At 41.9% G+C, this 12,944-nt stretch overlaps 1 protein-coding gene across 8 annotated transcripts in view; it reads left to right on the forward strand.

Annotated features, from left to right (window-relative positions):
• Positions 1–12,944, forward strand: part of ALCAM (activated leukocyte cell adhesion molecule) — a 173,817-nt gene that overhangs the window by 121,021 nt on the left and 39,852 nt on the right. For all 8 annotated transcript variants that reach the window (XM_045001830.1, XM_045001829.1, XM_045001831.1 and 5 more), the window contains exons 2-3: positions 3,437–3,537; positions 6,735–6,954. In XM_045001830.1, the coding sequence (XP_044857765.1) occupies positions 3,437–3,537; positions 6,735–6,954 (321 nt within the window). The remainder of the gene's footprint in view (positions 1–3,436; positions 3,538–6,734; positions 6,955–12,944) is intronic.

The raw sequence follows: 12,944 nt of genomic DNA on the forward strand, positions 1-12,944 counted from the left end.
TGTGGACTCTATTTTGAATGGGTTAGTTTGCCTTTTCTATTGTTCTTTTACTCCATCTTGGACAGAAATTCCAAGGGGGAGCAAAAACAATAAAGGGTCATTAATGTAAATGCTCTCCCATTGAAATAGAACCACCCTAGACAATAGGCTCAGCCTTGCACAGATGAACCAGTCATCCCAGGTGGGCTGGTAACTTAGTAGCTGATCACCAAGTAGGGGATTTTGATCACCTGATGAGGCTGTTAAGGGAATCATCTGATAATAGGACTGGAAGTTATAAAAGAGAGGGTCCCTCAGCAATCGCTTTACAGAGAGGTTAAGAAGAGAGCAGAGATTCCATCTCTTGGATGAGACTACAGGTGAACAGTGGAGAGAGGATGGGATATTGGACTGCACAGAGTATTCTGGCCTATGCATGAGGAAACAGAGGCAGGGAAAATGTATATTGCTGTGTGTTAATTTATCTAGATCTATGCATATCGGTGTGCTAAGTAAAGAGAATATTGTATCTAAAATCCTGTGCAAAGTTTCTCTGTGTCTGTTGGCTTTCACTATAAACCAGAAGGCGCACACTTCTGGTGGGTTTCTGGAGAACGTGCATGTGCTGCTGAGGAGTCTTGGGAGAGACATTAGCTTCAGGGCTGTGGCAATTGGATCGAGATTGTCCTCGCTGCCAAGAGGGGTGTCAGACATGAGGTATGAACCTGGAGTGTGGGCCTAAAGGCCCAAAGCCAGGAATAGTCTCTAAACTCTGCCCAGCCCCAGCAAGCTAAAGCATTTGGGATTCAGCATTTGTATCCCCTCAGAGCGGTCTGGTGAGTGTCCTGCCGAGGAGCTCAACCACATCTGTGACAAGCACCTGTCACAACCGGGGTCCAGTCCGACTGTGGCTTTTAGTAGTTACCACAGTATTAAATGTTCAGTACTAGTAACAGTAGTAGTAATAAACTCAGGCAAAATCCTCATTAAAAACAGAGTCTGCCTGAGTAAACACTGGGTAAGAACTTCAGTATTTGACCCTTTCAGAATATATATTATATTTTATTTAACTATCCACCTATCTGAGGTGAGGGCGCATCCCTAACCAGGATGTACACATGGCAGGCGGAGGGTCGGCCAATTCCAAGTACCATTCCAGACCCCTGGAGAGTACTCCTCTGGCCCAGAGATCTGTACTTTGGGAGAGGGTAAGTCAGGGGACAAGTACATCATGAGCATGATATGGCCTTGGCAAGGCGTGATGAATCTGCTGAAAAATCCAATGCAGCTGGTGGTTGTATGATTTTCTTGTACAGCCCCGGATATGCCATCAGCTCCCTCTTGCTCCTTAAATAAGGTTCCTGGTTCAGCAGCAAGTTGGGGAAGGTCTTTGATTGTGCAGCTCCAGTGAAGCCATGCTGGCTTGGCATTGGAGAAGGGAAGCAAAGGGTCCCCCAGGCCTGTGTGCAGGCACAGGGCCACTCTCCAATGGCTGTGATCTCTGGCAGAAGCCCCAAATCCATAGGTGTAGTGGATGTCATATTTCAGGGCAACTGTATCTGTATTACTCCTCTGAGGTCCATCAAGGGCAACCATTCTCAGGCTTCTTCCTCCCCAGTTGTCGTCATCTCCCTCCATCTTGACCAGAATATTTTCTGGCTGCACAGCTCCTTGCCTATACTTTGAATTCTCCAGGAAGGGGGAATACACCTAAGCAGGCCTGCTTTAGTATTCTCCTCAGAGACATTAAATAGTGAAATTGCCACAGTTAAGTTGCACACTGCTGTTTCTAACTGATCACATTTATTTTTAAGTAAAAGTCTGATGCGAAAAACCTATTAAACAATAAAATAAAAAATAAAAAAAACCTACACTCCCTGATACCAACAAGGACTATGGCCAGTGAACAGGTTCTCAAATCCCACCTGAAGTTTCCCTGAGAGATGTAGATTTCTCACACCCCTGAGCGATATAAAAATACCAAAGTAAGTGTGTAGTGTAGGCCTGGAGTTTAAATTTAATTCTGTAAGGTTCACAAAATTGACAGCCGTGTCACAGTGGGCAAACCCCATCCTCATTCAGTGCAGAGGAACAATCTGGGAAGAATATTGAGGAAAGACTTGCTAAGGCTGTTTTCCCCCTAGACTTCTGTACTGTGAGTTTTTCCATGGGAGAGGGTGACGTAGGCTTGTGTAGTTTGTTTTGTAAAATTGATTTATAAAAATAGTAGCAAAGCAAAACTGTATTAGTAACAACAGCGCTACTATTAACATATTAGGTTGTTACATTTCTAAAATTATTTCAGTTTTAATTTTTCTTCTTGTGTGCTATGTGGATCTCTTTTTTGCATTTCACTCATTTTAGAGGATGAAACTACACTGGTCAATTTCACTTTGAAATTCCCATGCGCTAGCATTATTGTGTTTGGGCTACTTTGTCTAAACCATCTGCTAGAGAGACAAGGCAGGTGAGGTAATATCTTTTATTGGACCAACTTCTGTTGGTCCGAGAGAGACAAGCTTTCAAACCAGACAGAGCTCTTCTTCAGGCCTGGGAAAATGTCGCAGCAAAATGAAAGGTGGAACAGATTGTTTAGCATAAGTAGTGAAGAACAAGTAATATCCTGGGTTTGACACGACTACAGCTGTACTGCATAATACCAAAGGTATTACGTTTATTTTGATTCTAGGCTGTCCTTATTTTGATATTGTGTTGCGACATATGCCCTGCAGACAGAACTGGCTGAGTTTTCAGATGGGAAAGATAAACATGTTTGTTCAGTTTTAAGGCAACAAGGCTTGATACAAGGTAGCAGCCAGCAGGGCTGGCTCTAGGTTTTTTGCCACCCCAAGCAAAAAAAACTTTTGGCTGCCCCCCCACGCCAGCCCTGAGCTCTCTTCTCCCCCCCCCCCGCCTCACCTGCACCCCCTGCTGCCCCAGCCCTGGTGCGGGTGCTGCTCTCCCACGGCGCGAACCGCCGCAGCTACAGGGCACCCTCCGCACATGACATGCTGCTGCTTCTGCCAGGGCCGGCTCTAGGCTTTTGCCGCCCAAAGCAAAAAAATAAAAATAAAAATGGCCGGAATGCTGCCCCTGAAAATATGCCGCCCCGAGCATGTGCTTCGTTTGCTGGTGCCTAGAGCCGGCCCTGGCAGCCAGTGTCCATAGCCTTTTTTATATGGTCTTCTCGCTGAAAGAGTGAAGTTCTGTTCTCAGAATCCACATGGCTTGCATTAACTGCAGTAGGAAGTCTGAGTGTATAAAGCCCATGAATATAATTACCTAAACATACTTAATGTACCGAATCCTATTTTGTTAAAAACATTCACGGATGAATCCCTGGAAAATCCCTAGAAAATAACACAATGCAGTAAGACACTCGTTTTACCTTAAACCAAATAGTAACTAGCACCTTAGAATTCCAATAAAACACTTACCATTCCTTTCTCTCTCATAGGCCTTGGATTGTACACAGTAAATGCAGTATACGGAGATACCATTGTTATGCCTTGTTCTCAGGGAGTACCTACTGACCTGATGTTTGGAAAATGGAAATATGTGAGTATGGCTTACCTTGAACTTAATTATTGCCAATATAAGTATATTTTTGTGAGTAAAAGTGCAGATTCAAATTTACATAATTCCACTATTCTGCTGTCAAGTACAGTGAATGTAGGTAGAATTAGTCTCAAATGTGCAAGAGAAATAATTATTAGAATTAGGGCATTCTGTCAAGCCACATTAAAAACATGCCAGGTTGCCTAACTCTTATTGGTTTGAAAAAGCCATCTTTGCGCATTTGAACCTTCCTAAAGCAGGAAGTGTTTTATCCTCATGAAAAGGATCCCCAAGTTGGCAACTACTGCATGCTGTTTCATGCTTCACTGTATTTTTGCATGCTGCAAAGGGCAAAGTGAGCCTTCTGGAGAGCTGGGTTCTGTTTCCCTGTGCAGCTAATGGTGTGCAAAGAATGTGCCAGAAGCACAGTAGAAAAAAGGTAACGCTGCCTTAACTCACTCCATTGATTTGTATTGGAAACACAGTGAACTTCACTATTATTACTAAATGTCACTTTATCGTTCATGTCCTATAACACTGTAAGCTTAAAAAAATAAACAGCACAAGCATACATAGCAGCATTGAAACCGGATGCAGAATATGGATGGGCAAACCAGTTATGATAAACATTATCTCCTTTAGCTCTCTCTAACTGAAGTCAGAATTAACATTTCCCATATTTCTGAAAAGCCGATTTAAGCATCTCCCCTGATTATGACCTCCATTTCCAAAGCTGTCCTCTCACTCCCCAAAACCACAATGTTATATGCATTGGCAGGTGTTTTGAGGAGTGGAGGTCTCATTTGTTAAGGGCTGACTTAGTTCCCAGATCTCTTGCTCTGGCAGGGAATTTCTACTTCCACGTTTTGCCTCCTCATTAATCTAATTCTCCCTTCTTTTGGTGGTGGCCAAATGGTCCATATTTGTGCAACAAATCTGCCACTTTAAAATTTAAAAGGACTTGGAGTGAACTGCAGTACTGTGAAATTCCATCTTCCGTACAAGATGCCATCATTTCCATGATGTTAACAATTCTTGTAGGAAGAAGGGAGGGATCTCAAAAGCTCCAGAATTTTCAAAGCCACCTCTGCATTTTGGGATGTAAATTGCAGAGTCCTGTGGAGCATGTTTGCTTAGAGGAGAGAGTTAAAATACTTCAAATAAGCCTACAAAAGATGGCCAGAATTTTGTTGAAAACTCCTTCCTTCCTTCCTTCTGGGCTTTTTTCTAGAAAGGCAGTTTCTGCACTTGGTGAACTTGCAAAGCTATTTCGAGAGAAATCTGGCTCTTTTCCCCCAACCCCATTGCACCAGGAATAGTTACTAATCAACAGTGGAGAAAAAATTTAGAAGTTGCTGATTGCTTTAGATCTGTCACCAGGGCTGGCTCCAGGGTTTTTGCTGCCCCCAAGCAGCAAAAAGGAGAGGAAGAAAAAAAAAGAGAGGAAAAAGAGAGCCACAATCACGATCTGCAGCTCTACTGCCACCACTTCAGTCTTCGGCGGCAATTCGACAGCTGGTCCTTCACTCCGAGAGGGACTGAGGGACCTGCCACCGAATTGCTGCCGAAGAGCCTGACGTGCCGCCCCCCCTCTATTGGCCACCCCCAAGCACCTGCTTGCTGGGCTGGTGCTTGGAGCCTGCCCTGTCTGTCACACCTTTCCTAAACCACCACCTCCAAGGGCCCAGGGGTAGGTGACATATGCCGTGTATAATAATTTGTACAACTGTAACCAGCTAAGATTTTTAACATGCTAAGTACAGCCAAAATATATTCTATGTAACCCCCTGCTCCCTGGCCTCCTAGCATGCCAATTATTTTGTTTGTTTTTCATCTTTTGTAAGACATTTTCCTTTCATGGGAAGCAAGAACACCCTTGTCAATTTATGGGCATGTCATAGACTTCTTATTTTATAGACTGAGAGGAGATTTCAGTTTCTACTATAATATTCTCGGGGTAGCCCTTCCAGGTCCCTTGTGTGGACTTAGAAACACTCAGAGAAGAGTCTGTCTCCAGAGAATCTACCAGAGATTTTATTCTGACTTTGGTGCATGCTAGAGCAGAACATTTGTGATGTGTGAATATTCATGCATTGCGGACATGAACAACAAAACTCACAAGCATTGTGCTACCAATTCTTGGTGCTTTGATTTAAAGAGATCTCAGTTTCCTGGAACATCATAACATGAAGAATAGTCCTTCCCTTTGATTTTATGTAAAGGAGGGGAGGGGGAAACAAATCTTGGAGAAAACAGCCTGCCGTTCTGCCTCATATGAATATTAACTGTCTCTGACAGCTCCATGTAAAGTTCTCCTTTGATATTTTCCATTTTTTGATAGCAATTGCATACCGATTAAAGTAAGGAGGATGTCTAGAAACTACTTTACAGGTTATCCTGAAACATATATAAATAATCTTTTATTGTAAGTATATTCCCATGCTTAGAGACTTCTGAATGCTTTAACAAAAAGAAACTAAAAACTAATTTAGAATAAAATGGGCAATTTTGCCTGATCAAATATAGTTCCCCACCTGGGATTTAAACATCTGTGGCAAACAATACAAAATCTGTAAAAACAACAGCCTAAAAAACAGGGCATTGGAGCGGAGCCTGGAGCGCGGAGCAGCTCCGGAGCAGTGGAGCTGCAGGTTTTTGCCTGGAGCGGAGTCGGAGCACAGCTCCAAAGCCCTGCTAAAAAAAGAAACTGAAATCTTGAGTCTAACTTTGGATGCCTCTGATATTCTGTATACCTTTTGATATGTGGAAATGCAACTAATTCCACAGCCACTAGCCTTTGTCACAGAAGGCCTTCCTCACTCCATGTCAGTATTGTATCATGGAATGGTAATCCATTCCAGTGCAGCCAGTCTAACACCCAGTTTCCTATGTAGCACAACAGGCTGTCCTTCAAATGACAGATCTTATCATCACTCTTTGTACCTCTATACCATTGGATCAATTGATTGCGCAGCAACTGGAAAATACCCTATCCTCTTCTCGCCATCCCTCCTAAAATCAAAACAAAAATCCTAAACCTATGAAGTATGTCTGTTGTCATCATTTTTAATTACATATTGGCTGGGTAGCAGGCACCCATTGCAGATCTTGGGGCACTTCTAAATAAGTCTCTGTGTTTATGGAAAATGAAGCATTTCTTTATTTTATTTTTATTTTATTTTATTTATTTATTTTAGGAACCGGAAAACAACTCTCCAGTATTTATTGCCTTCAGGTCAGAAACAAAAAAAAAGGTTCAATATGATGACGTAGCCGAATACAAAGGCAGATTGAGTCTCTCAGAAAATTATACCTTATCCATCAAAAATGCAAGGATCAGTGATGAAAGAAGATTTGTGTGTATGCTAGTAACGGAGGACAATGTGTATGAAGAGCCTACAGTAGTCAAGGTGTACAGTAAGTAACAGCTTAGCATAGCTACTAAAATGGATCTCCAATTAGGGAATTGCTGCTAAAAGAAAGACGAAAGCAAAAAGAGTAAAATAAATATATAATATATTATTCAGAATCAATGACTAACATTAGCAGTTTTCTGCAATAAAAAAGCCTAATCTGTCTGTAGCATTTGTGTAACAGGACTCGCTGTAGTCTTAGTCTGCCAGCTCTGAACAAGAGGAATTTCAGGGTTTGAGAATGAATCAATTGTATGCATAGGCTACATCATTTTGCCCTTAAAATGAAAAATGTAAAAATAAGACTGATGGGAAAAATTTCACTTACTCTGTAAGTGAACTTTTCTAGGGGTGGGGGAAGTGTTAAGTGATATGTTGGAAACATTTGGTAGTATGTGAGTTTAAAGAAATGTATTTAAATATCCTCAAGAACCTGGCGCACACAGATAACGAAACTTGAAATAAAGTCTTAAAAACAGGATACTAGCCAAAACTCATATTTTTCTCCCCTTTTGAAATGTCAGCAACAAAGGTGTATTAGCATTATGACTTAAGACTTGACACCATAAACCTTACTAATGAACACATCTGTCTAAGATTTTCAAAAGTAACTAGTGATTCTAGTTGCTAAATTTTTCAGAGTCCAGGATTTTCACAGACAAGTTGCTTGGTAATTTTTGAAATTCAGGCCCCTTTAGGATTTCTGACATAAAACACGTAAAAATTGAGACAGCCGGCATGACTAATCGCTACTGAAAATCTTGTCTGTAGCATTTCCTACTGTGAGTAGACACTCAGAAAACAGTGGGTTTCTTCTCCATACCCAACCTTGAAATTTTCTTTTGCTTCCTTGTGTTGCCGGCCCAAAAGGCCTGAGGCAGCAAACAGTGGTTCGTTGCCCGGTGTGCTTTATTCCAATAAACACACCAAGGTGGAGAATGCAGAAAAAAAAGTTTATTTGAGCCCAAATAAGGTGCGAGGGAGACATTACAATCTCAAATCCTGCACACAGACATAAGCTGTGTGTCTCTTCTTATACATGACTTCAGCTAGGCATCCTCATTACCCCCCCACTATTCTCCTCCCCCTCCTATATAATAGACACATTGTATAGTTAGTAATTAAATCATCCTTGACAGCAAACAATTCATCTTGTTAGTAACTTTTCAAGGCTGTTAGGTTGGTTTACTTCTGGATTTATTACTTTGCCTCCCCCCCCCTTTCCCTAAGCCAGATACAAACAGGCTTTCAGTGTTGCACTGATAAGGAGCAGTTACACATTCCATTCTTAATTCTAACCTGGGAGTTCAACTAAAGTTTAATATGGAGGCACTCTGGATAAGCATAAAATAACTTTGGTCCATTCAGGCCTAGTACAGAAAGGCTTCATTAACACTGTGGTTTTCCACCCTCCTGAGTTACCTAGAGTTATGCCTAATGACACCAACACTTGCCTTTGTTCATTCAAGATGCATGTTTAAATACAGTTTACACAAAGTAACTCTGATAGGAAAAGTTGAAAAGTTAATAACAATATAAAAAAGATTACATTTTGGCTCAAAGGAAATACATAACCCACCAAATGTAATGATAATTTTATAACTCAAGCAGGAAGAAGATGTAAGGAATTCTTCAATGTTGTTGTCCTGGTATCTTAACACAATGTCAGTGTCCCAATCAGTTTGAAGGGAGATTGGGAGTCAACAATAATTCACTTCCATTGTTTAACTTTGATATTTGACTGCAAGAACAATTAAATTAAGGACAGCAGGGATAAGTGTGCAGAGTGCTTGAAATGAAGTGATAAAGAATTATCATGGTTATTTACCATGAAGGAGTAAATATGTAGATGAGACTGTATTTTAGAGTGGTTACAGAATGTTTGAATACCCAGTGGTTGAATTACTGTATTTAGTTCTATTGCTAAGGCATACACAATATTTTTTTCAGCCATGTTGCACATCCTGTACCTTTTATGGCAGGGGTGGGCAAACATTTTGGCTTGAGGGCCACATGTGGGTGGGGAAATTGTATGCAGGGCTGGGGCAGGAGGTTGGGGTGTGGGAGAGAGTGCGGTATGCAGGAAGGGGCTCAGGGCAGGGGGTTGGGGTGCAAGAGGGGTGTTGGGTGTGGCAGGGGGTTGGGGTGCAGGACAGGTTCAGGGTGCGGGGTCCAGCCCAGCGCTGCTTACCTCAAACGGCTCCGGGCTGCCTGCCCTAGCCCCACACCATTCCTAGAAGTGGCTCCTGGGAGCGGGGTGGGACAGGCAGCTCTGCTGCACACTGCCCTCACCTGTAGGTACCACCCCCGAAGCTCCCATTGGCCACAGTTCCCAGCCAATGGGAGCAGCGGGGGCGGTGCCTGCAGGCAAGGGTAGTGTGGGGAGCCCTCTGCACTCCTCCCTTCCACCACCACCCCCCCCCCAGGGGCCACAGGGACATGGTGCCAGCCACTTCCAGGAGCGGCACAGGGACAGGGAGCCTGCCTTAGGCCCACTGCACCGTGGGGCTGGCAATCCCGTGGGCCAGATTTGGCCTGTGGACTGTAGTTTGCCCTCTCATGTTTTATGGAATTCATTAATTAAGCTACATTTAGCAAGGAAAATAAGAATAGAAAATGCTGAATGTGTAGTGTGACTGAGTTAACATTACCAGAAAAACCTTTACTTCAGAATTTTCTGACAATTTTTTTATTTGGAGTGACTTTACAATTTTAAAGTTCTGTTAACACATGTTAACATTTAATTTCCCCGGTTGGTTTATATTAAGGAAAAATTAAGATTTGTTGGCAAGTTGCATAGGTTCAGCCAGTAAAGCTTCTAAATTCTTCGAACAGCTGAACAAATCCCAAGTAACCAACATTCTTGGTTATCTGAAATTCAGATCTGTCCCTTGAGGTTTGACTGAAGCTGAGTTTCTGTGGAGCTTGTTACATCTTTAGTCCTGAGTTAATCAGCTGGTGCAGCTAAGGATGTGCATTGGCTCATTGCACAGATAACACCTGCTAATAGCCCTCATTGGATTGTTCAAGTAACAACCTCTGCCAGCTTTCCTGGTGGATCTTTCCAGCATCTTCATCTGGATGTAGATAGCCAACATTTCCAAAGCATACTGGCTCCACATACATTAGCTCCTATCTCCTTGCACAGCTATTTGGACTCTACAGCTAGCAAGCCGAGTTAATGTGCTTACAGAGCTGTAAAGGTGCTATTCTAAGCCCCTGCAGCCAGAGATAAGCAGTTTGCTGAAGTTACAAGCCCTACCAACCTATGCTCTGATGCTATTAAACTCTTGAGCTTCAAATTTCCTTCTGCTTCAGCAGATGATCTTCTAAATGTCTGGCACCCAATAAGTGTAAGCACAGTAAATTAATCTGCTTGCACAGGTGCAAGCCTGTTGCTATTCCTCCTCATCTGCAGCAGCCTCTGTCTGCACTCAATGCTTAATTTGCAATGAGAGAGATGCTGGGGCTCAAGCAATTTTTTTACTTAACTGATGTGTCAGGCCTGGAGGTGCCGGGGCTGTGAACTGCCAACCCTAGGAATGCTGGGACTCAGCCCCAGCACAAATTAAACACTATCTCCACTGCAATTAGACATCTGCAACTGGTCTGTGCCAGCAGACTCAGGCTGCGAGGCTGTTGAATTGCAATGTAGATGTTCCAGCTCAGGCTGCAGCCCGAGTTCTGGGACCTTCCCACCTCACAAGATACTAGATCCCAGGCTCCAGCCCAAGCCTGGATGTCTGCACTGCAGTTAAACAGCCCTTTAGACTGAGCCCGGGTCAGCTGTGGGTTTTTAACTGTGGTGTAGATGTACCCTGAGTGGGCAGGGAGAGCTCTAAGCAACTCTTCTGTGCCTTCTCCATTTCATCTACTCAACAGTACCCCCTTTCTCTGCCTCCCACCTCCTCACATGTGGGTGGAGAGATCACTCACTCTGGCTCATTGCTACCATTCCAGGTAGTGAATAATTTTGTTGTTGTGCATCATAGAATATCAGGGTTGGAAGGGACCTCAGGAGGTCATCTACTCCAACCTCCTGCACAATGCAGGACCCAAGCAGGACCCAGACAGATTTTTGCCCCAGATCCCTAAATGGCCTCCTCAAGGATTGAACTCTCAACCCTGGGTTTAGCAGGCCAATGTTCAAACCCACAGGTAACCGCAAAGGGAGCAGGATAGATGGTTTGTTCTCTTATTGAACTCAGAGAGGGGAGAGCTCAACAAAGAGTGGATAGCCCTCCTTAAAGAACAACCAAGTGCAGTCACTGGGAGGAAAACATAGAAAGAAGTGAAAAACAAAAAGAGACAGCAAACTTCAAATTTGTTCAGTTTATCAGATGGCTGGCAAAATGATATAAAAATGATATAAAAACAGCCATTTTTGTTTATGGGACCTGTCTGCGTGGGATGAGGGCAGTTTAGGAGACCTGATTGTGGTTCAGGTGATAGGCATGAAAACCTATTGTTGCTGCAAGTGTGTTTGGAAAATGGGTTAATCGGTTTGTTTTAAAACACATAAACAGTGTTTACACTTCTAAAATACATCTAGTCTGGTCTGTTTTCTGCTTGAGAACAACATGAGGCTTTTTGAGCCAGGGTTTTTTGTGCTTTGGTATTTTATTTGCCACAGGCAAGTTGTTTGAGAATTCCAAATAAATAGTTTACTTTATTGCTTTTGGGTTTTTTTTTCTCTTTGATTGTCTGTTTGGACAAATCTTCTAAAATGCAGGAAATTGTATCTCAATATATGAAGAAAGAGACTTAGAATGGAAACTTGTGCAAACTTAGCTACTGCCGTAGTAGGCATGACAAGTGTGACTACCCAAATGTAAATGAATAAACTTTTTATTCTGTTTTTTTCTTTATTTTATATTTTTTAATTGTGTGAAGAGAACTTGCGTCAGGATAGCAGGGCACTTGGTAACTTTCCAGATTACCAGCATTGTTTGATAGGTTTGATTTGAAAAAGCTTCTGTAAGCTGAAATGTGAAAACTTGGAGACAGTTTGTTTGTATATGTGTATATAAATGTCTGCTTATTTAGAAGCACAGCTGGAGTGCAAAGACTTTTTTTGACTGTGTAAATATACAGACTTTGTTTCCTTAGAACTTATAGAAAAACAGTCTCTTGGAAATAAAAATTTGCATTCCATGCTTTTGGCCAGAATGAATTTTAACATACAAGTTATATAGTCTCTAGAAAATAGTGTTTTATAATGGAAATGCTGACAGCGCCTCAATTCTAACAGGGAAGGGAGCAGCTACTGTTAATAAGATGATGTATATTGCTACTGAATAGAAAGTTTGCTTTTTAAAAAGATGCAATCGACTCAAAATCTAGTCAGTTTTGAAATATAAATTAGTAATTTCAGGTACTACAGTTGCTTCTGTTATACTAATCCCAGGTGTTATTTAAGTATAACAGTAGTATGGGGGAAAATGAGAAGTGGGATTAAGTTGAGTTTCACCATTTGAAATATTAAAGCTAAACTAATATCAGTGTTAAAACTTCTTTTGTGCCACTATATTTTATATTCCACTGTTTCCTTCTTCTGGAAATGTATAATGTTCATCAGTAGGCTCTCTTAATCTTGGTTGTAGGATTCCTGGCCAAAATATAGCATGCCAATGTATAGCATAAGTTTACGCTACTTTTATATTATCATGTAAAATGACATATATAAAGTGAAACCAGTAACATGATTCTCTCTCCTGTTAAATCTCGTGAGATTTCCCCCCACCCCCACCCAAGTCCATTTGCCAATATTTAGATAGGAGCAGTTTTTTTTAGCAGCCAAGGAAGGATGTAAACCCCCAAAAGACAAGGTTTCAAATGAAAAGCCTGATGACTCTGCAGCTCACCAAATAGTTCTGATGTAGTTGCTGAACCCAGGTTACTGAATGTTCTGTCTTTGTTGTTGTTGGAGAATGTTAATACTTTATACAACAAACTGAAATCCCTGCTCTCCTTTCACTTACACATATTTTTTGT

The sequence above is a fragment of the Mauremys mutica genome, chromosome 1 (genome assembly GCF_020497125.1).
Source record: "Mauremys mutica isolate MM-2020 ecotype Southern chromosome 1, ASM2049712v1, whole genome shotgun sequence".
Lineage (NCBI taxonomy): Eukaryota > Metazoa > Chordata > Testudines > Geoemydidae > Mauremys > Mauremys mutica.